The sequence below is a fragment of the Tenrec ecaudatus genome, chromosome 1 (genome assembly GCF_050624435.1).
Source record: "Tenrec ecaudatus isolate mTenEca1 chromosome 1, mTenEca1.hap1, whole genome shotgun sequence".
NCBI classification, from domain to species: Eukaryota; Metazoa; Chordata; class Mammalia; order Afrosoricida; family Tenrecidae; genus Tenrec; species Tenrec ecaudatus.
The window spans coordinates 31,919,499-31,941,053 of record NC_134530.1 but is presented as its reverse complement, the minus strand read 5'-3'; the positions used below and the strand labels follow the sequence as shown (position 1 = coordinate 31,941,053).

Sequence of the window (21,555 nt, the reverse complement as noted above, 5' to 3'; positions counted from 1 at the left end):
GATTGGTAGCAAGCAAAGTTGTGTCGTCTGAATATCGCAGGTTGATAATAATCCTTCTGCCAATCCTGATGCCTCCTCCTGGCAGCTTCTCTGATGACTTAGTCAGAGCACAGATTAAACAAGTATGGTGAGAGGATGCAACCCTGCTGCACACCTGTTCTGAGTTTAAACCACGCAGGATCCCCTTGTCCTGAGTGCACAACTGCTTCTTGATTCCTGTAAGGCACCACACGAGCACAAGGCCGTGTTCTGGAATTCCTGGCCTCCTCAAGGCTGTCCGGAGTTTGTTATGGTCTACACAGCCAAATGCCTTTGAATAGTCAATGACGCATAAATAAACATTTTTAAGGTATTCTCTGCTTTGAGCCAAGATCCATCTGACATCAGCAATGATATCCCGTCTTCCATGTCGTCTTCTGAATTGGATCAGAACCTCCAACAGCTCCCTGTCTATGCTCTGCTGCAACTATTTTTGGATGATCTTCAGCAAAATTTTACTCGTTTGTGATATTAATGATATCGTTCTATGACTTGCACATTCTGTTGGGTCACCCTTCTTTGGAATGGACACAAATGTAGATTTCTTCCAGTCAGTTGGCCAAGTAGCTGTCTTACACATTTCTTGGCACAGGTGAGTGCTTTATTAACTTGATAAAACATTTTAATTGGTATGCCAGCAGCTCCTGAAGCTGTGTTTTTGGCTAATGGCTTCAGTATAGCTGGCCTACTTCCTTCAGTACCACTGGATCCTGATCCAATGCTACCTCTTGGAATAGGGGGGTGTCGACCAGTCTTCTTGGTACAGTGACTGTGTATCTTTCCATCTCAAAGGATCTTCCAATACTGCTACCTGAGGCTTGACTATCTTTTTGCGTTCCTTCAGTTTAAAATAATACCGAGTGTATTCTTCTTCTTTGGTTATCTAACTCCAGTTCTTTGAACATTTCATTATAATATTTTACTTTGTCTTATGGAGCTGCCCTTAACATTTTTCTGTTCTGCTCTTTGACGTTGTTTCTTCCAGTTTGATCTGTTCTTTTCCTGTATTTTAATGACCCTTTTTTCCTTAGTAGATGATGTTTATTGATATCATCCCAGAGCTCATCAGGTCTTCTGTCATTAGTTTTCAGTGTGTCAAATCTGTTGTTGAGATGGTCTCACAATTCAAGTGGGATAGACTACTCTGGGTTGTATTTCGGCTTTTGTGGGCTTTAGTTTTCTTCAGCTTCTGTTCCACAGTCGGCCCCTGGCCTCACTTTAGCTGTTGATATTGAGCTTCTCCATCACCTGTCCTCACAGTTGTTGAGCTGCTTCATTGTCTCTCCCCACAGATGTAGTCATTTTGATGTCTGGGTCTTCCATCTAGAGAAGTCCATGTTGTAGTTCCCTTTTGTGTTGGAGGAAAATGGCATCTGCAATAAACAAGTTGTTGGTCTTGCAAAATTCTATCATATGCTCTTCACCTTTGTTTCTGTCTCCAAGCCACATTTTCCAACTGTTCCTTCCACTGTCTCCAATCATCAAGAATTATCACTGCATCGTGAATGCATGTTTGGTCAATTTCAGACTGAAAGCATTGGTAGAATTCTTTTTTTTTTAAGGTTTAAACAGAAAGAGTGAATTTATTGACGGTGGATTCTTTGGGAAAGAAGTCCAAAGGGCCCTTAGCTAGTCTAAAAGGCTCAGCAAAATGTGATGTAAGACTTTATATTGGCTAAGGTAACTTCCCACCCGAGGCTGGCTTTCAGGTCTTCTGCTATCGGCTGGTCCCTCCCCATCAACATCATACCTCGGGCTGCATGCAATGCTCTTGTCTCAGGTCTAGTTGTAAGGATGTTTGCTTTCTTTATTTTAAATTGTAATCCCATACTGAAGACTGCCGTCCTTGATCTTCATCAGAAAGTGCTTCAAGTCCTCCTCACTTTCTGCAAGCAAGCTTGTCTGTCATCTGCATATCACCAGTTGTTCATAAATGAGTTATAGTCAACTAATATGGCCCCTCTAGCCATAATTCCTTATGTGATATGTCGTAATTCTGGACTTTATAAGCCTATGGCTATTTGGAGAACATTCTGTACTATGAAACAGGAATAGGATGAGATAAAGACCCGACCTTAATATTCAAAAAGGTCAAACGCACTGCCATCAAGTCGATTCTGGCTGATAGTGACGTATAGGATAGAGTAGAACTGCCCCTGTGGGTTCTGAGACTGGGACCCTTCCCTGGAGCAGGAACGTCACCTTCTCCTGCTTTAATCGAGGGTGTGAATCCGGCCAGGTGCTTTGCTCCTTTGACGACATCTTTCGGATTCCACCTTAGACCCAGCTGGGCATGAACCAGGACACATTCTGCTTTCCCTCGGATGTGTCACGGGGCTTCCAAACAATTCCACACACTCATCAACTCACCTGTCAAGTGATCCCTCTACTTTCCTGATTGAGCTTTGGGAGACACACGAAGGCTTTTGCACATTTTTGGCTTCTGGCTCTGGACCCTGCATGTGGCTTGTCTCTGCCTGACCCTGGGTTTGAGATTGTACAGCGTGCCCTCCGAGTTTCAGGAGTGTCTGTGGGTGTTTCAGTGACTCGCAGATCTCAGAGATGAGGAAAAAGAGAGCAAACTGTTATCTGGGAAATGCTGGCTATGTGGGATATCGCCAATCTCCAGCTCTGAAATTAGCCTGGCATTAATTCCTACAAAAGAAATTATGACCACAATAACCCTTTCTCAAACCTCGATGCCTCACTCTTCTTCATCTAACTCAGCTTCGCAGCTGATTTGCTCGGCATGCAGAGAGAATGAGCAGGGTGAGAGGCTGCGGCCCTGACGCGCGCCTTTTCCGAATCTGAACCGTGCAGCGCTGTTGTTTGCACGTCTGCCTCTGGGTCCGTGGACGGTGCTGCATGAGCACAGTGAAGCACTCTGGGAGTCCCTCTTCTCTGCAGCCGTTTCCCTTGTAAGTGTCCTTGTACTTCATCCGCATGCTCTCTCACTTACATGGGTGCCTGACATGCTCCTTATTTGCATTATTTCAAAACGGTCTCGTCCCCTTCGTGGGCCAGACGTACCTCATTTACATAATCCCACCCAATGACCTGGTGGGATTACGGGGAGATGAGGAGAACGACCCTGTAACTGTGAGCCTTCACCCCACAGGAGTACTCCACCAGCTACTGCCGGGTTTCTTACCCCGGATCCAAGACGAACGCTAGGAAATGCATGCAGCTCGACGGGGAAACGACGACGTCGATCACGGCACTACGCACGGACTGGACCACGGCGCTCCTTTCTATCAGGAATCCAGCCGGAGTAAAACCAGCAGGCCGTACCGACGGCTTTCACCAATAGAACACATCTGGTTGCACCTTGCAGGCATCTCAAAATATTGTTAATGCTCCGTACAGCGTCCAAGTTAGAGCTGTACGACTGAACCCTAACCACCATGGAAGGCAGCCGGGGGTGTAAGAGGTCAGCTCTCCACGACTGATCACAAGGCTGGCCCTTTGAAACCTCCCCCCCAAGGGGCAACCCTGAAGATCTGCCCCAAATGCCCACGGCCTTGAAAACCTTCCTCAGGCCGAGACCCTTTCACACAGCTCCTCATGGTGTGGCGACCCTCCCCCCCGCCCCGTCTAACATTATTTTCGTTGCTCCTTCATCACTGTCATTTTGCTGCTGTGTTGAGTCAGGTGATCCCTTTTGGGGGTCAAACGACCCACAGGTTGAGAACGGCTGCTGTAGAGCCTTCTACTCTGCACACGAGGGTCCGCCAAGAATCAGAATGAGCTCCACAGCAACTTCCCACAGCCGCAACGAAATGCGTACATGCATGACACCTTGGTGTTTTAATATTTGTAAATGATACTCTGATGTGATTGTAATTCTATCCATAATGTTAACAAGCAAACCAACAAACTCACTGCCATCAAGTTGATGCTGACTCATAGTGACCCCCTGAGGGTTTCTGAGACTGTAACTCTTCACAGGAATAGAAAACCCTGTCTTTTTTCCCAAAGGGTAGCTGGTGGTTTTGAACTGCCGACCAGGTGGAACGCAGCCCAGGGCATAATGTTTTTCTGAGGAGGAATCCATAGGCTTCACTAGTGTTCCAAAGGAGTCGATGAAATGAAGGCAGTACCGAGCCCTTCGGGATTAGGGGAAAGACGAGTGAAGAAAACTGCAGGCCCATGGGGACACTTTGTGGGATGGACAAATGGACCGCACAGATATCAGTCTCCATGGCCCTGCGACCAGAAGAACTAGATGCTCAGCTACCCCCACCAGCTCCTCTGAGCAGGATCACAGTAGATGGTCCCAGAGCGAGTGACAGGAAAATGTAGAACAAAACTCCAAGCCAGAAACTAGACCTGAGACAGCTGACTGACGGGGTCCCCAAGACAACGGCTCTTAGTCACCCTGCAGGCCTGGAACTGAACGCCCCCCCATGGCTCAATTTTCAGCCAGACAACAAACAGGTCTGGCCGCGGAACAATAGCACGAGCGAGGGACAGCACAGCTGAGCACAATCGATCATTTTAAGTCAGAGGGCGGCATTTAGCCACGGACAGTGTCCAGAAGGGTTACGGAGAAGGAGCCATGGAAACAGGAAACAGAAGGAGGGAGTGCGCTAAGTGGCGTCCCATGGTGGGGAGAGCGATCCCTGACATGAAACAGAAGGCAGGTGAATTGTTGACTAGAACACAGAGCTGCTCAGTGAACCACAATGCGGTTTGGGTTTTTTCCCCAGAGCCAATCACTAGTAAAACGACACATGAAAAGGATTATATTCTAGAGAAACTCACGCGCATGTGTATCAGATGAGTGCAAACGAGGAACGACCTCAATGTTCATCAACAGTATGGCCAAAGGACAGGCTTTTTATATGCGGGGAAATGTACAATTGTGGAAATCAGGAAGCTACAATTATACCCATTACCATGCTGTGACAGTTAGGCTTTTGGGTGCCAGCATGGTTCCCGGAGGAATCTGTGGGCGGAGTTGAGTCTGTCAATCAGGTCCCAGCTTGACTGGAGGGCAACGGAGACAAATGGTTCTCCGAGGCCTTCCCCCCTCTCTGTGCCTCACCTTCCTGTGGACCAGCCACTTCCAGTCACGCTGATGGCAGCCAGAGCCCTGGAGATGCATCCACTGCCACTGGAGCACAAGACTCTGCACCCACCAGCCTGTGCTCTTCCTGCATTCTGTGTCATTGCAGTGAGTCTGACAAGGACTTATGGACTGCTATCAGACTTAGGGAGTAGTATTGGATTTATGAACTTGATCTGCACTGGGCTGGGATGTTTGCTTAGTATAGAACTATTTCTTGATAGAAAGCTCTCTCTTACACATATATGAGTGTCACTGAATTTGTTTCTCTCGTCAACCCGGCCTAACACACATGCATAAACCTTTAAAACGTACTACCAAGTTTAATAATACAGAATATCCCACTTAGGTGAAGCTCAAATTAGCCAAAGGAGATGGTGAATTGATAGAAATGCCCGAGAATGGTTAACACAGCCTCAGGGAGGTGGACATCTTTGGGGCCTGGGTGGGGTTTGTGACTCGAGAACGCTACCTGCCGTATTGCCGGATACAGTGGGTGCTGGAGACGAGCTGGCCTGCTAGCACTGCTCTCTCAGTGCACACCTGCACGTCCATGCAGTCTTTTATACAAGCTGGTTCACAACAGATCCTCTGAAATAAAAAAAGATTTTAATGGGAAAAAAAGGTATGGTTGAAGGTAGGAGAAGAAACAGGCAAGTCAGAAGTCAATATGCCCAGGATCTATTAGAAAGAAGTCACTTAGATGACTGAAGGAGGAGCCCGGGTGGGGGAATGGTTACATGTTGGGCTGCTAAGTGGAGTTCGAAACTATCAGCCACTTGTCAGGAGAAAGCTGGAGTGTTCTACTCCTGTAAAGAGTTACAGTTTCAGAAACCTACAGGGGCAGTTCTACCCTGTCCTAGGATCACCAGCAGTTAGACTGACTCAATGGCAGTGAGTCTGAGGTTAGTCAGTTAGTCCGTTTTGATGACTGGGGCACCTGACCCCATCTGCTGGTATTTTCACATACCTCACATGCATAAAAACTAGACAATGAAAAGGGAAGCCTGAAGAATTAACATATTCAAAATTTACTGGACGATGGACTGCCCAATGAACAAATCTGTCTTGGAGGAGACACCGATAGCCAGCATGCTCCTTAAAAACAGGGCATGAAGGCTTCGTCCCCTCACCGTGGCCATGCATCAGTCGAGGCCAATCCCTGGAGGAGCCTGGTAAAGCAGAGGGCCCTGCACGAGATACGCTGGCGCAATGGGCGCGAGCACACCTCACTCTCGGGAGGCTGGCGCAGCACGGGGTAACGTTGTGCTCTGCTGCACACGGGGTGTACATGCCACACACGGGGTGCCATGTCAGAGCCAATTTGAGGGTCCCTCACACCAATATTCTTACAGAAGGCGCTATGGAAAAGACACCGTCAATGATGGAGTTTCCACTGAGGCGCAAGTGCAAGTGTCCGAGGGTGGCAGGGGCTTGCTGTGGAGGAGTGGGGAGGGATGACGGGGCACAGTACAGGCAGTGAAGCGATACAGTACAAGGCTGTAATGCGGGTAAGATAGAGGAAATATATATATATATCAATATAATAATAAGGGCTTCTGGGGGCCTACAGAACTGCTAAATAAGGCTGTGGGACATGATCAGATCTCTAAGGTGTGAACGCTGAAAATGTCAAACATGTAAAATAATGCACACATTTATTTATTTGAAATCATATATACACGCATATTTTATCACACATCCATAAACAGAGAGAATGCCCTGGTGGCACAACAGCTACGCCATTGCTGCTCTATCTGCAAGGCTGGAGTTCAAGTCCACCTTAAGGTGCCTTAGATGATCGATAGTATTCTCTGACATAGAATGACAATGATGCCCCTCAGGTGAACCAGACATATATAAACCACAGGTGCATAAGTGAATTTTGGCTTGCACTTAATTCTAGCCCCAATCTTAGAACAAATACCATATGTACTCGTGTATAAGCTGAGTTTTACAGCACAAAAAGATGTGCTGAAAAACTGGGGTTCGGCTTACACACGGGTCAGTGGTACCCCAGCAAGGTATAACATCTTGTGGATGATCGCCGTTCCTCCGCTGTTCATTCAAAGCCCCGCGGACACTGCAGGGCTTTGAATGTTTGTTCACTCACATCTAACCAATCAGAGCCGTCCTATGACGTGGACGGCTCCAATTCACAGAAGCACCCGTAGTGATTCACTTACGCCGGCAGCTGAACTGGTAAGGATGTGTCTGTGGCTGCGCTCCGTCTCTCCCCTCTGGTCTCTGTGTTAATTCACATCCTGCATTTCCCACCCTAGGCTTATACTCGAGTCAATTAGTTTTTCTGGTTTCCCAGGTAATAATTAGGTACCTCGGCTTATACTCGGGTCGGCTTATATTTGAGTATAAACAGTAGTTCTTATGCCATGACCCTACTTGCTGCTCAACCTGATAAGGAGATCACTGAGTATATGGGGACTATAGCAAAATGTGGTGAAGAAACCAGACGGTGCCCGGCTGCCAGAAAGTAAAGCATCTGGGGTCTTAAAAGCTTGTTTTCAAACAAGCAACCATTTTAAGTGAGGCATCAACTAAGTCCACATGGAAGAAGCACACCAGCCTGTGTGGTACAAGGATTGCAAATAAAATAATTTAAATCTAAAAGAGGAAATGGCATCAGAACTTGCACTGTGAACACCTGGTTTGCTAGAGATGACAGTGGAAACCCAAAATCTATGTGCAGTGTCCACAAGGGGTCTCAGCCCCCAGCGAATCCTCTCCAGTCACAGGTGAGGGGTGTGCACAGCCTGCTATGACAGAGAGCATCGGAGCGCTGACTACGGCAGATGCAGTTATGCCAAAACGTAATAGCATTTGATCTCCCTTTTGACCCATTTTCAAGCTGTTTCAGTTAAAAGGAAAGGTGGAGGGGAATACACATGGATGAATCTCCGCTGGCGAATCCCCTCGGACCATTGGCCAGGGATGGGAACAGCCTTGCTGGCATGCAGAATGCGCTAGAAAGTGGCTTGCTGCAGACACAGGCAGGTGAGGATTTAGCGCCCCATCATTTGGTCCCCCTTACGACCCATGTGGACCTGTTCCGGCTTTAACTATTTTCTGTTGCCTTTCGATTGAGGTTTTTGTCTGTTTTACTTATTCTTGTTAGTTTTAAGAAATGCTTTTCTATATATGAAATACAAGAAAGGCAAATCTATAAAGGCAGTTACTGGATTCGTGGTTTCTTGGGGTGTAGCAGGGAGGTTGGGAGAAACGGGGAATTAATAACAACCGTATCAGAATGAAGAAAGTGTTCTAAAACTGATTGAGGTGATGACTGTACGACTCTTCTGGATGTGAGTGAACTACTGAATTATAAGATATGTGAATTGTCTGTCAGTAAAACTGTTGTGAAAAAAAAAAAGATGCCTTAGAACAGTGGTTCTCAACCTTCCTAATGCCGCGACCCTTTCATACAGTCTCTCGTGTTGTGGTGACCCCCAACGATAACATTATTTTCGTTGCTACTTCAGCACTATCATTTTGCTACTGTTATGAATTGGAAGACCCGCGTGAAAGGGTTGTCCCACCCCCCCCAAGGGGGTCGTGACCCACAGGTTGAGAACCGCTGCCTTAGAAGAAAGCTCTGGCGACCCCTGTTGAGTCATCAACCCTAGAGAACCGTTGGGGGCAGCTCTCCCATGAGACACCTGGGGTAACCGAGACTCAGTCTGTTGGCTTGGTGGCAATTGGCACATTGAAATAAAGATTGATAGAAATAAAGGGGCCTCATAAACATCAAGGACAAATTCCATGATCTTTTAAATCCCATTTTTCCACATATGTCTTGAGACCCCTTTGCACATATGGAGCGGTTGTAGGTGTGGCTCCGTGAGAGAATAGAAATCAGCCCCAGTCCAGCTGGGCTCACCAAACAAGACCAGACTTTCTCTCTAACTCCTGCAATAGGCCTCTCCCCGGAAAAATAAAACCCAACACCTTGCACCCAGCCCGGTTTTTATAGCATGCATGCTTTTGCTTGGTTTTCAAAGATAGGTATGTAAGGTATTGGAGACTCGAAAATAAATCCTGAAGTGGGGCTGTGGAGGAAGGGACTGGGACTGGAGAGAGGGCAAGAGAGAGACTGGCCTGGTTTGTCCTTACGTTTTCAGGTACCCTTGAAACCTTCTCCAAGGAAAGGGTGTTGACGGCCACAGTGAGTCATTTCAATGTGGTGAAATGCGGAAAGATCCCTGTCGCACTGAGCCAGATGCCTGGTGGCCCTGACAACACAACCGGCAGTAATGATGCTGGGGGATCGTGCTTCTTGGATAAGAGAGTCTTGCTGCGAACTCTGCACATCTGTACAGTGGATCCTCACCCTAGGGGCCCCTGGGTGGCTCTAGCGCTGAGATACTCACCGGGTAGGTAGTTCAAACCCACCCAAAGGCACCTTGAAAAAAAGGCCCAGTCACCAGAAGCCCCCCAAACAAACAGTCATATCAATGCAAATGAGGGGGCTGGAGTGGAGACCCAAAGCATATCTTTAGACAAATGGACATCCTCTCACAGAAGGGTCACAAGGAAGGATGAGTCAGCCAGGGCGCAGTATAGAGGTGACGAGATGCACAATATTCCTCTAGCTCTTTAATGCTCCCCACCCCCCTGTCAGGACCCCACCTCTACCTTACAAATCCGGCTAGACTGGAGCATGTACACTGTTCCAGACAAGAGCTCCCGACACACGGAATCCAGGAAAGACAAAACCCCCAGGAACAGAAATGAGAATACTAATAGTATGAGGGTGGGGGGAGAAGGGGGAGGCAAGGGGGAATGGTTAGAAATGGTCAATGTATAACAACTACAAAAAGGTGAAGAATAACAGAAACATGGGTGAAGGGAGACAGCAGTCAGTGTAAGATATAAACATAATAATTTATGATTTATCGAGGGTCCACGAGGGTCGGGGCGTGGGGGAAGGAGGGAAAAAAGGGGAGCTGATACCAAGGGCTCAAACAAAGAGAATGTTTAGAAAATAATGAAGGCAACCTACGTACCAATGTCTTGATACAGTGGATGTATAGATTGTGACAAGAGCTGTAAGAGCCCCAATAAAATGATCGTTTAAAAAAATCAAGGCTTGGTGACTGCTTCCGGCAGAGAGGTCACAGCCTCCCTGTGCCAGCGTGGCATCACCATGGGCTTGAAGCGGCTTTGCTGCATAGTCTCGCAGGGATTCGCCACTGGAGGCTGAACCTGGAGGGTGGGGTGAGGTTTGACAAGGCACCGCAAAGCCTGCTTGCTCTTCAGCGTCCTTTCCGCTGCCTGTCAAAGTGACACGGTTTCCAGACGGCCCCCTCGGTGTCACCGTGGCATCCACAGCTAGCCATTCGGTTTCTGGGTAGTACAAATAGCTAAGCGCTAGGTCATGGTTGTGGGTTCGAACCTACACAGAGGGGCCTCGGAAGACAGGTCGGAAGAGGTCACCACTTTGAAAAACCCTGCAGAGTGGTGCTACGCTGCATTCGGTGGGGCAACGCGTCTCAGGGACTAGGCTGCAAATCTCTCAGTGACGTCAATGGAGAAGACGTCTGACCACATACTACACAGGGAGACAGGGGCCCACTGGAAGGGCAAAATCGACGGGCTGTTAACGCACAACACAGCCAGAACCAGCCACATTCCTCCTGGGTTTACAAAACAAGACTTTCTCTCCTGCAATACACCTCTCCCTGTGGAAAATAAAACCCAACTCCTCGCGCCCAGCCCGATCTTTCTAGCATACATGCTTCTGCTGGGCTTTGAAAGCATTGATTGCAGGCAAGGAAGCACAACCCATCCCCGACGTTATCACCCCGGACTGTGTCTGAGACATCCCCTCCAAGGGACCATGCGCTTTTCCTGGGAATGCTGCTATTAACGCCCGGGGAAGGGGTGGCGGTGGGTGGGAGTGGGGAATCTCCTGGGGCAAACGAGTTTTAAAAACAAACAAACAAAAAACAACTATTTTTCAAAAGGGTAACCTGACAGTATGATCGCAGGCAGGATTTCGGAAGCAAAATTGTGCCAGAAGTAGCGCGGTGTGGCGGCGCCCAGGTTGGCAGGCAGATCACATCGGATCTGAGGATCTATCCCAACTGGCCAGGACTCGGAGGAAGCAAAGGGGACAGCATACCGATGGAGCCATTGCACTGCTCCCTGGAACCAGCCCTGCGGCTGTCACCTCCGCTGCGGGGTCACAGGCGGGGTCTGGGAAGAAGAGCTGGCCCACCAGGACCCCGCGGTGGGAGCAGATGGGTGAGGCCAGCTGAGAAGTAGACAGAATTTCCGCCAACCCTTTCCTGTCTACCTCCCGGGGAGGGTCCACACTCGGTACAGCCGGCTCAGTCCTAGCCTTCCGCTCTCTGGTGCCAGGGGGCTGCTCCCTGAAGGGCAAAACCCAGTTAGCCAGCTGCTGTGGAGTCAATCCAACTCCTGGCGACAACGCACGGCCTCTCCGTAGAATGATGCTCCCCAAGTTTTCCAGCAGTTGCCCTCACAGGAGGAGGTCACCAGGCCTTTCTGCTGCCGTGCCTTTGGGCGGGGGGGCTCCAACCGCCCCCACTCTTTTCAGTTGGCAGCCAAGGCAGTCACCATTGGTACCACCCAGGGACTCCACAAAGGGCAAAGACAAGGATCCTCCGCCTCGGGAAGTCGACCAGGGCAATTCTGCAGCCCTGGCTGCAGTGGGCATGCTTTCCTGGTGCCCAGGGGAACGGGCACCCTGCAGTAAGTATCCAGGTGCCAGATGATATCGTTGTCTCTGCTAACACCATGTCTCCCAGGGTAAGAACGCTCTTCCCTCTTCCTTCCAGTCTTCCATCCGACCCTACGGCACAGGGGAGGCAGGCTCCTGCCCTCGGAAGAGCCTCTCCTCTCCTTTGTCCAGTGGAAGACAAGGGCAGCTTTGTAAGGCAGTGGGGAGGATGCGGTTGGATAATGTGTACAAAGCACTGCACACACAAATGTCCTCCTGTTGGTAGAGAAAAGCCCTGGGTTGACTAGAGGCTGGGAAGTTGCTCAGCGCGCGCCTTCAATAGAGAAGACCGGGGTTCAAGTCCCAACCGACTCCAGAGCATGCGCAGCCACCACCTGGCTGCCCGTGGAGGCGGCCAGGACGTCGCTCTGGTGCCCACCAGGTTTCAGTGGAGCTTCCAGACTGAGGCAGACTGAGATGAAAGGCCTGGGGAAACTCCTGAAAATCAGCCAGCACAAACCATGTGAACCAAAGCCCCAAGACCCAAACTGACTGCTCCCAAGTGGATCGAATTCACGGGGACTGTATAGGGTTGTGTTGAACTGTTCCACAGGGTTCCAGATCTTTAGGGGAACACACCGCCTCTGTCCCCAGATGAGTGCTTGGTGGGTTTGAACTGCTGACCCTGCAGTTAGCAGGCCAACGCATAACCCATTCTGCCAACAGGCCTCCTTATTGCCAATATTGTCAGGGAGACGGCCCAGGGCTGAACAGTGAGGGATAACAGGATCCCTTCTGTGTAAAGGGTGAAAGGAAGCACATTCACAAACTAAAGTACCACCTCGTACAGCAGTGGGGCACACTTCACGAGCCCTGGCCCCTTCCCATGATGCACACTTAGTCAGGGAGGCAGATGGGTTCAGGCAGGCCCCCCTTGGACAGGAGCATCTCCTGGAGAGGCAGCTGCTCTCTTCAGAAGAGTGGTGCTGCCATCACGTTGCTAGACCCTCACTTTGAATCCTGCCTCAGGAATTCTGTTCAGAGAAAGCCAGGAAGCCAGGGGCCCATAGGTGGTGGGTGAACAGATCTCAGTCCCAATACTGAACACCACTTTCTGGCTTCCGGCCAGAGTGCTGCACCAAAGGCTGGATTTCTAGAACTGGTTTCTCTCTAGCTCTTGGGAAGCCTTGGGCCAGACAGGCAAGCTCTCAGAGCTACAGTTCCCAATCTGGGAGGGTCCCAGGCCCCCAGGTTTAGGAGGAGATGCAGACAAGCGTGGAAACGGAAGGCCCCCTTCCTGGGCAGACACACACCCTTCCACTTCCGTTCCCAGTTTCCCTGACTCCCCACGCCTCACCTGACGTCCTCAAAGGAGGAGGGTATGCTTGCATCAGGCAGAAAGCACCAGGCATATAGGCAGGGTGGACATTTCAAGAGTAAGACTGCTGAGCCAGGACCGAGTGGAATAAAAATTAATTACACACAACTGAGTTGACTAGAGGATTATGATGGGATTTATGTGAGGGGTATTATTCATGGTGTAATGTTCTTTTCTCTGGATATCACCCCAAACTTGTTGCCATCAAGCCGATTCTGATTCGTAGTAACCCTGTGGGGCAGGGTAGAACTGACTCTGTCGGTTTCTAAGACTAACTCTTCACAGGAGTAAAAAGTCTCATCTTTCACCCACAGAATGGCTGGTGGTTTTGAACTGCTGACCTTGTGGTTAGTAGCCCAACATGTAACCCACTACGCCACCAGGGCTCCTTTCTGGATATAAGAAACCCTTTTGTCCTTTCTCCAACATTATCTAATGGCTGGTTCCCACGTGTCGCTTTGGCAGATGCTTGTTATGTTACTGCTGTATGTCTGTGAATGATCAAGTAACCAAAGGGAGAAAGAAATAATATGAAGTTTGTTGTTTTTTTAAAAGGAAAAAGTTATAAACAAAGCTTCACCTGGCCGGAAAAGGCCCCGGGTTTAGGTGAAGGGGGGTCGCAGAGCCCAGACCACAAACATGTTCGGTCAGGAGGAGAAAACTCCCCTCCCTGGGTTCCTGGGAACTGAGACTCTTCGAAGTTCTTGTTTTGTGGCGAGGTCCGCCTACAGCCACTTTTCTGGCAGCGCTGAGGGGGCCCGGCACCAAAGGGCTTCTTCCCTGACTGTCCTTGTACACATTCCAGGGAGCTCATTCAGAGGGCGGGGCTGTTGGAGGAAGTTTGGGTATTTGACAAATGTTCAGTTAACGATCCGCAGTTTGTGACCTTCAGGACAGCTGTGTACCAGGAACATCTGTTCGGGTAACCTCAGCAGCACGTACATTCAGGGTCCCATGAGGTTATTACTAAAAAACAAACAAACCCATTGCCACCCGGTCAAGTCAGACTGATAGTGACCCCATAAGGCAGCGGAGTACGGACCTGTTTATGTTTTTCAAGGCTTCTGGAGCAGAAAGCCTCACCGTTCCCTGGAGAAGTGGCTGGTGGGCTCGAACTACCGACTTTGTGGTTAGTAGCCCAACGGGTAACCCAGTTCTCTACCAGGGCACCTTTATAAGATTACAGCAGAATGCAGAAATCCTGATCAGAGGAGGGAACTTAATAAGCCACATCCTTTCCCATGTGTAACGCTTGCCATTTCCCATGTCGGGTATACCGTGATTACACCGCCCAACATACAACGATACTAGTGCCCAAACCAAACCCACTGCCATCAAGTCGATGTCACCTCAAAATAACCTGATTGGACAGAGTTGAAAGACTCCTTTGGGTTTCTGAGTTAAGAAATCTTTATAAGAGCAGTCCACCTCACCCTCCAGAGGAGAAGTAGGTAGGTTTGAACCACCAACCTTTTGGGAGGAGCCCAAGGCTGTCCTGGTCCATGCCGCCCACCCCAGGGATGGTACTCACTCCCCAAGGCACCCTGGCAACAGAGTCAGCCTGTTAGACCAAATTGGGTCTCTCCTAGTCCCATCTTCAGTCCATTCCCAAATTGTGCAGACTAACCCTGGCTCGCTCCCTCCATCTCGACCTTCTCCACACCAAGCTTCCCATGCTGTTCCTCCACACCTCAAGAACACACTGCCCTCTGGCAGGTAAACTTCCTGCCCTTCCCAGGAATGGATACCTGCTATCCATAGACACCTGTCTTGCTCACACCTACTTTTTTTCAGATGGCCTCCTCATTGTAGATTCGGGCTCAGGAAAGCCCTATAGGGCAGAGCAGACATGCCCCATCTGTGTCCCTAAGCTGTAGATCGTTGTGGGAGTGGATTCCCAGGCCTTTCTCCAGTGGGGCCAGAGGTAGCTTCAAACCTCCTGGTCAGCAGCCCAGTGCTAAACTAGTACGCCACCCCCTATTTGATTTTTCTTCACCGCATACACCTGATAGAAGAAATCTTCTTCAATTTTCTCTCTCCCCCTTCCCTAGAATATGAGCTCTAGGAAGCCAAAGATGCTGTGCGTTTTCAATGGCTTCTCCACAGCACCAGGAACAAGGCTGGCCACACAGTAAGTTCTGGACAAATACCTATTGAACCAGTAAAAGTCCAATCCCTACTCGTACTCTGACGCACACAGGCGTGCACTGACGCCTGAGTAAGTCAATGAAGGGTTAACAGCCATGTTCATTCCTTAATGTGTGGCCTATGGCTGCCTTCACACAAGGAGCGTCCTTCCAATGGACTCTGAATGTCACAATCTTATTTGCTATCTGGCTGGTCCTTCAGGGAAGCTGCTGACACTAGCACTAGGCCACAGGAAGGAGCTGATGAATGGAAGCAGAGAAAGATACTCAATCAGGGGCGCAGAGCAAAATGCCACTCGCAGCATGAATCGAATCCCTTCTGATAAAGCCTGACTACGACTGTCTGTCCGTCCGACGTCTACCCACAAGCTCAGTGGCTCAGTCTCCTTGATGACAGTGATTTGGTTTTTGGTTCGACTACGACCTAGTTCTTCCCCTACTGTTCTAGCAGGTGTCTTAAAAAAAAAATGACAAAACACAAACAGACTGGAAAGCAAGCAAAGGTTGGCCTCGGTTCACTAAATCAGGAGTTGTTCTTGCTCGGCGGATTCATGGCGCCCAATCTCCATCGCTGTGCCTGTGCCATTGCCAGCAGCTGTCCCCACTGGGACACGAAGGAGGTTGCCAGGTGCTCGGACAGAGGCCCCAGAAGTGCGCTCACCTGGGTCATGTGATCAGGGGTGCGTGAAGTTCTGAAGGTCATATGCCCACTTGGAGCTTGCTTTATTTACCCAAACCCATTACTGTCTGTACAAGGAAGTGAGCACTGTTGCCCACAGGCAGCCAGGAAAAGGTTTCAGCAACTAGCTGAAAAAATGCGCCCTGCCTTCCACCTTCACTGGAATCCTCCAGAGCACAGGAGAAATACAATTCACGAGAGGGAAGGGGGAAAGCCGCCAGGCTCTTAGACCTTTGCTTTTAGTCTTTCCTTCTTGCCACGTAAAATGCACCCACGATTCCCCTACTTCAGGAGCCGAATCAGCAGACGGAAAAGGGGTGTCATACAAAGAACGGATGCACTTGCACTGCGGTGCTGATGCAGGACAATGCAGGCACCATCGACCGCCGGACAACAAGTACAGCAAGGAGAATAATAACTGATGGATGATGAAGGCTCACGAGGGAGGGGGTGGGGGGAATGAGCAGCCGATACCAAGGGCTCAAGTAGAAGGCAAATGTTTTGAGACTGATGATGGCAACAAACGTACATGTGCTCGACACAATGGATGGGTGTATGGATTGTGATAAGAGCTGTACGAGTCCCCAATAAAATGATTTAAAAAAAGGAAAAGCAAGGACGGCGAGACTTGGTGCTACACACTTTGGATTTGTTATTCGGAAAGACCAGTCCCTGGAACAGTGTTCACTAGGGAAGAGGGCTAGGGTCAGAGAAGACTATCAACAAGATGGACGGCACAGCAGCTGCAAGAGCAAGCCCGGCACAGCAACTGTGAGGATGGCGTCGGGCCCGGGCAGTGGCTCGCTCCGCTGCAGGCCGGTCGCCTTGAGTTGGAACCAACTCGAGGGCACGTCACAAACACCCACGGTGCCAGGGGCTGACCACGCACTGGGTTTCACAGAAGAAAGACGGAAGCAGCAACCATCAATCGTTTGCTAGGCGTCCTGTTTATTCTACGATGACAAGGCTCTGAAATGTACGGACACAGGGTTTACAGGCTGAGAGAAATCTGTGACGCTGTGACCTCACGGGCGAGCACAGTGCAGTAAGCAGCCCTTCTTCTCGAGAGCAGAGGGCTCACGGCCCGCTTCTCCATGCAACAGCCCGCACTGCGGCTCTACTCCTTCAGGACCAGCGGGGCCTTCACCTGATCGGCCACCTCCTTGCCATTCAGGGCCTCCACGATAGCGAGAGCAAACTCGAAGCTGGTTCCGGGGCCACGGCTGGTGAGGATCAGGCCGTCCTTTTCCACGCGGTTCTCCGAGTAGCTGTAATGATCTTCAAAGCAAAACATTTTGAAAATTATGTCCCAATGGGTCAGGCTGGACAACAATACCGCTGAGCAATTCACTTACAGCCAATTATTGCTTTTACATCAGTGCATGAAAAGCAAACTAGCTGGCTAGCCACTCACAAGGCACCACAAGACACCCTGCCTGAAGAGCTACAGCAAACTGTGTCAGCAGAGGCGGAGAGAAGCCAACACTGGCAAGCAAGCAAGGGAGCCTACCCACGGAAGCTGGAGGCGGGGACGTGGGACCTGCTGGCATGGCGTGCCGAGGGAGGGGTCAGAATGAGGGCCCCTCCCTCACATTTCTAGGACATGGCAAATGTCCCTGTGGCCTTTCTGTCAGCACCAGAGGCTGAAGGTGGGACTGGTCTGTGCTCATGTACCGGCAAGCGCACACAGACTTGCTCCTGTCCTGGAAATATTAAAAAAAATTTATAGCACACTGTTTGCAGGTGTGTATGTGTGTGCTTGTGTGTGTGTGTAGGCAGAAACCACATTCACTTTCTCAAGGGCTGTTTCCTTCTGCGGCCCCCAACTGCCTCCTTTTAGCAATGGTTTGTCTTCGGGTGTTGAGTTGATTGCAAGTCACAGTCACTCCGTATGACTGAGCAGAACGACCTCATGGGATTTTCTAGGCTGTATGCTTTAGGGGGAAGCCCTAGTCGTATAGTGAGTATGTGTTGGGCTGCAAACTACCAGGTCAGCAGTTCAAAACCACCAGCCACTCCATGGGAGAAAGATGGGGCTTTCTACTCCTGTCAAGAGTGAGTCTCAGAAACTTACAGGGGCAGTTCTACCCTGCCCTATGGGTTCAACAGGAGTTGGCACCAATTCAGTGGCAGTTAAGTTTTTTTTAGACTCTTTATGGGAGCAGGTCGCCAGGTCTCTCCCATGAAGCTGTTGGGTGGGTCTGAACCACCAACCTTTCTGTTAGTTGCCAAATGCTGACGTACGCTCAGCCAACAAGACATGCCCTTCTGCTCCTGTCCATTCAGTGGCCTCCCCAAGGGGTTCCCAGATACCAGACATTCATGAGACATGTTCCATCCAACACCCACTGCCGCAGAACAGCAGCCCAGGCCCCGGTCCACCTGCCACTGCCACCCCATGCTCGTTCCCGGACCACGAGGAGCTACACAGGCTGATCCGCCCAGAAACTCCGCCAACCCTGGACCTCCTTGTAATTTCCAAGCCCATGTCAACCCCTCAGCAGGCATCTCCGAGTCCCCTTCCCTTCTGAACTGTTCTCAGTCCCTAACCATCCCTCCAGTGCTGCGCATCACTGCCCCTAGTCAGCTCCCTCTCGCCACCTGTGCAATCTGCAAGCACCTTGCTGGCTTCCTTGCCTATGGTCTATGCTTTCAGTGGCAGGGCCACCCTGCCTGCCTGCGCCAAGCAGTGGCTCCTGAAGTGCTGGGCAAATTCAGACCTGGGCCAGCCAGTGTTCCTGGAGCCAGCGCCCCTCTCCACACCTGCCCAGCCTCAGCGGAGGGGCTCCAGCTCGCACCACGATGGCTTTCTCCGTTTCTGCCCATGTAGGCTACACTCCACACTGCCAAGTAGCAACCTTCCTGAGCGGCACGCAAACAGATCCAGTTCTCTCCCCTGGGAAAGGCCTTTACCATCATTGCCCAGCCCCTGTGGTGAGCTTGCCTGGCACTCAAGGCCCTCTGGGGCCTGGCTTCCTGCACGGAGAACGGTGTGGAAGGACCAGAAGGGAGCACGGAGAGCCTGCTGTCCAAGGAAAGAGAAGGTGGGGGAGTGGAGGGCTGGCCAGGGTGATGGTGGCCTAGAGGGGGAAACAGGCTTGAAGTGTTTGAGAGAGCAAGTGTGCAGAGCCCATGTGCAGCATGTCTGTCTTGGGCTCTGGTGTATGGTATGCAATGGCACCCTCACTGACTTGGGGACACCAAAGGACGGAGAGACAAGGGAGAGGGGTTACGGTGGAGACAGAGCCTCTAACATCGTGCCATATCCTGACTTATCAGTCTCTGAAGGCAGAACTCAACAGGTAGATATGCACCCCCAAGTCCAGTGCAACTTGGCAGGGTGCCTCCATTTCTAGTCCCCAAGCCCAGTGGCACTCGGAAGGGCTCAGCAAGTCCATGATTGATGGCTGCACACAGAAACAGTCCCCCGAGTCCCCTGGGACTGAAGCACAGGGCTCAGCGTGGCCATCTGACTTCAGAAACAGCAGGCCAGTGTCCAAGCCCTTTCAAAGCTGAGGAAGACCATGCAGCCTTCCTGCCGTCCAGCTGATTCCGACTCCGAGGGAACCAGCAGGGACCAGCAGAGCTGGTCCAACTTTAAGGGAACAGAAAGCCTCATCTTTCCCGAGGGCAGATGGTGGGGCCACCGCCCTGGCCTTGCGGCCAGTAGGCCAAAGTGCAGCTCACTGAGCACCAGGGCTTCTCTGATCACAGACACCGGCAGTAATTGATGACTCCTGATTGACAGAGGCAAGTCATTGCTGAAACAGGTGAAGAGGGGCACTAAGCATTTCATGTGGATGCTCCTATGGCGAGGAGGAGGAGGCGCCTGCACCGGGGCAGGTTTTCATCATCTAACCCCATTTCCTGCTGCTTAAACCAGGCCAAGATCATCTGAGATGCAAACCCAGGAAACCTGCTAGGCTGGTCCTCCAGTGTGCAGGAACAGTCCCGACTGGGGCAGCGAGAGCCCGGGGAGCCACATGCTAAGCGGTTCAATTACCAGGGCCCTGGTGGCTAAAAGACTATTTACTATGGCTGGCGCGTGAACTGGTGGAGAGGTTTAAGGGTTTCATAGCTTTCTCCCCAAATTTCAGGCCGGAAAAGCAAAATGTTCACACCTATCAACTACCTCCATCTAGTGGCCGTAACAAAGAAACACAAGACAAGGTCAACTTGGTCAAGCAACAAGGTGAGAGAATTCAAATGCAAATCAACTGATTTGTTCATGAAAAACACAACAGCAGAAGACAAACTAGAAGCTGGGACCACCTAAAATCCAGTCACCTGGAAGCATCAGAAGAGTTCACAGAAGGAGTAAGGGAGCCCACAGACCGAGAAAACTTCTTTTGACAATGACCTAAAGACAAGGGACTGCTCTCTAAAATTTATATTGAATTTCAACACCGCAACAAGACAAAGAATTCAGCTTAAAAATGGGCAAAGCCACACGGACAGCCAGTTCACCAAAAAGACATGGAGGCAGCCAACAAACGAAGAGATGCTGGGGATGGTTAGCCATTCAGAGTGCAAATCCAAACAAGGAGGCACCTCCTCGCCCCAGTTCGCTGACGGCCAAGTTCCAAAAGAAACAAAACAAAACCTCACACATGCTGGAGAGGGTGGCGAGACTGGAACCCCATGTGGGAATGTCAACTGGGGCCGCCCCGGTGGTCAGCAACAGGGTTTCCTCACCCTAGGGCCCTGCAGTCCCTGTACTGAGTAGTATGCATATACCCTAGACGAGAGCAATGAGAGCCATGAAAATGAGCCCTAGGCACACCCACGTTCACCACAGGACTCTTCATGACAACCAGCAGACACAGACCACCTGAAAGCCCACCTGTGGGAGCGACACACGCAGCCGACTACGCTGCCGAACATTCCCGAGCTACAGGCCATCTGCGGACGATGAACACGAAGACCTGCCGCCGAGTGAAATTAGCCAACCACAAAAGACACATACCGCACGAGGCTGCGCTTATAAAGTCAAAATCAGGTCTCTCTACTAAAAGAAACCCTGCCTGATGGTTCCCCGGGTGGGAAGGGAAGCAAATAGGGGCAGCCGTGGGCCGAGGGTAGCGAAGCGTTAACACGGACGAAGGAAACGGCAACACACAATCAGAGCGGGGCCAGGAAACAGAGGGAGCCCGGGAGACACTGCGAAGCTTCACGAGTTCAAGACAGCAGAGGCAAACACTGTTACACAGGCAGCCCTGCAGCAGTGGGGGTCTAGGAGCACAGGTTTGGCTAGAGAGGCACGGTGAACAGGGATGGGGGGGGGCGGGCCCGTGGGACTATGCCCACAGATACATCTAGGTTTAACAGAGGATGTCTGTATATGGTATACATAACATATACACCTCTCCTGTAAATAGATCCACGAATGTGGTCGAGCACACAGGAGACAGTTAGGAAAACTTATCTTAGACATAGCTAAATGCCTCCGGGAGCTCGTAGCCAGGACACACTCTCAGGGCACACCTAAGCTAACCAGCACACCAGCGTTTCACAGATCACGCTCCCCAGCCGAGTGTGGTGCGT

The 21,555-nt window shown here is 50.6% G+C and overlaps 1 protein-coding gene across 1 annotated transcript in view; it reads right to left on the bottom strand.

Moving 5' to 3' along the window:
• Positions 1-16,939: 16,939 nt before the first annotated feature.
• PARK7 (Parkinsonism associated deglycase) overlaps positions 16,940-21,555 on the bottom strand; it is a 32,122-nt gene continuing 27,506 nt past the window's right edge. Inside the window, exon 7 of the mRNA XM_075550623.1 lies at positions 16,940-17,289. Coding sequence (XP_075406738.1) covers positions 17,129-17,289 — 161 coding nt within the window. The 3' untranslated portion in view covers positions 16,940-17,128. The remainder of the gene's footprint in view (positions 17,290-21,555) is intronic.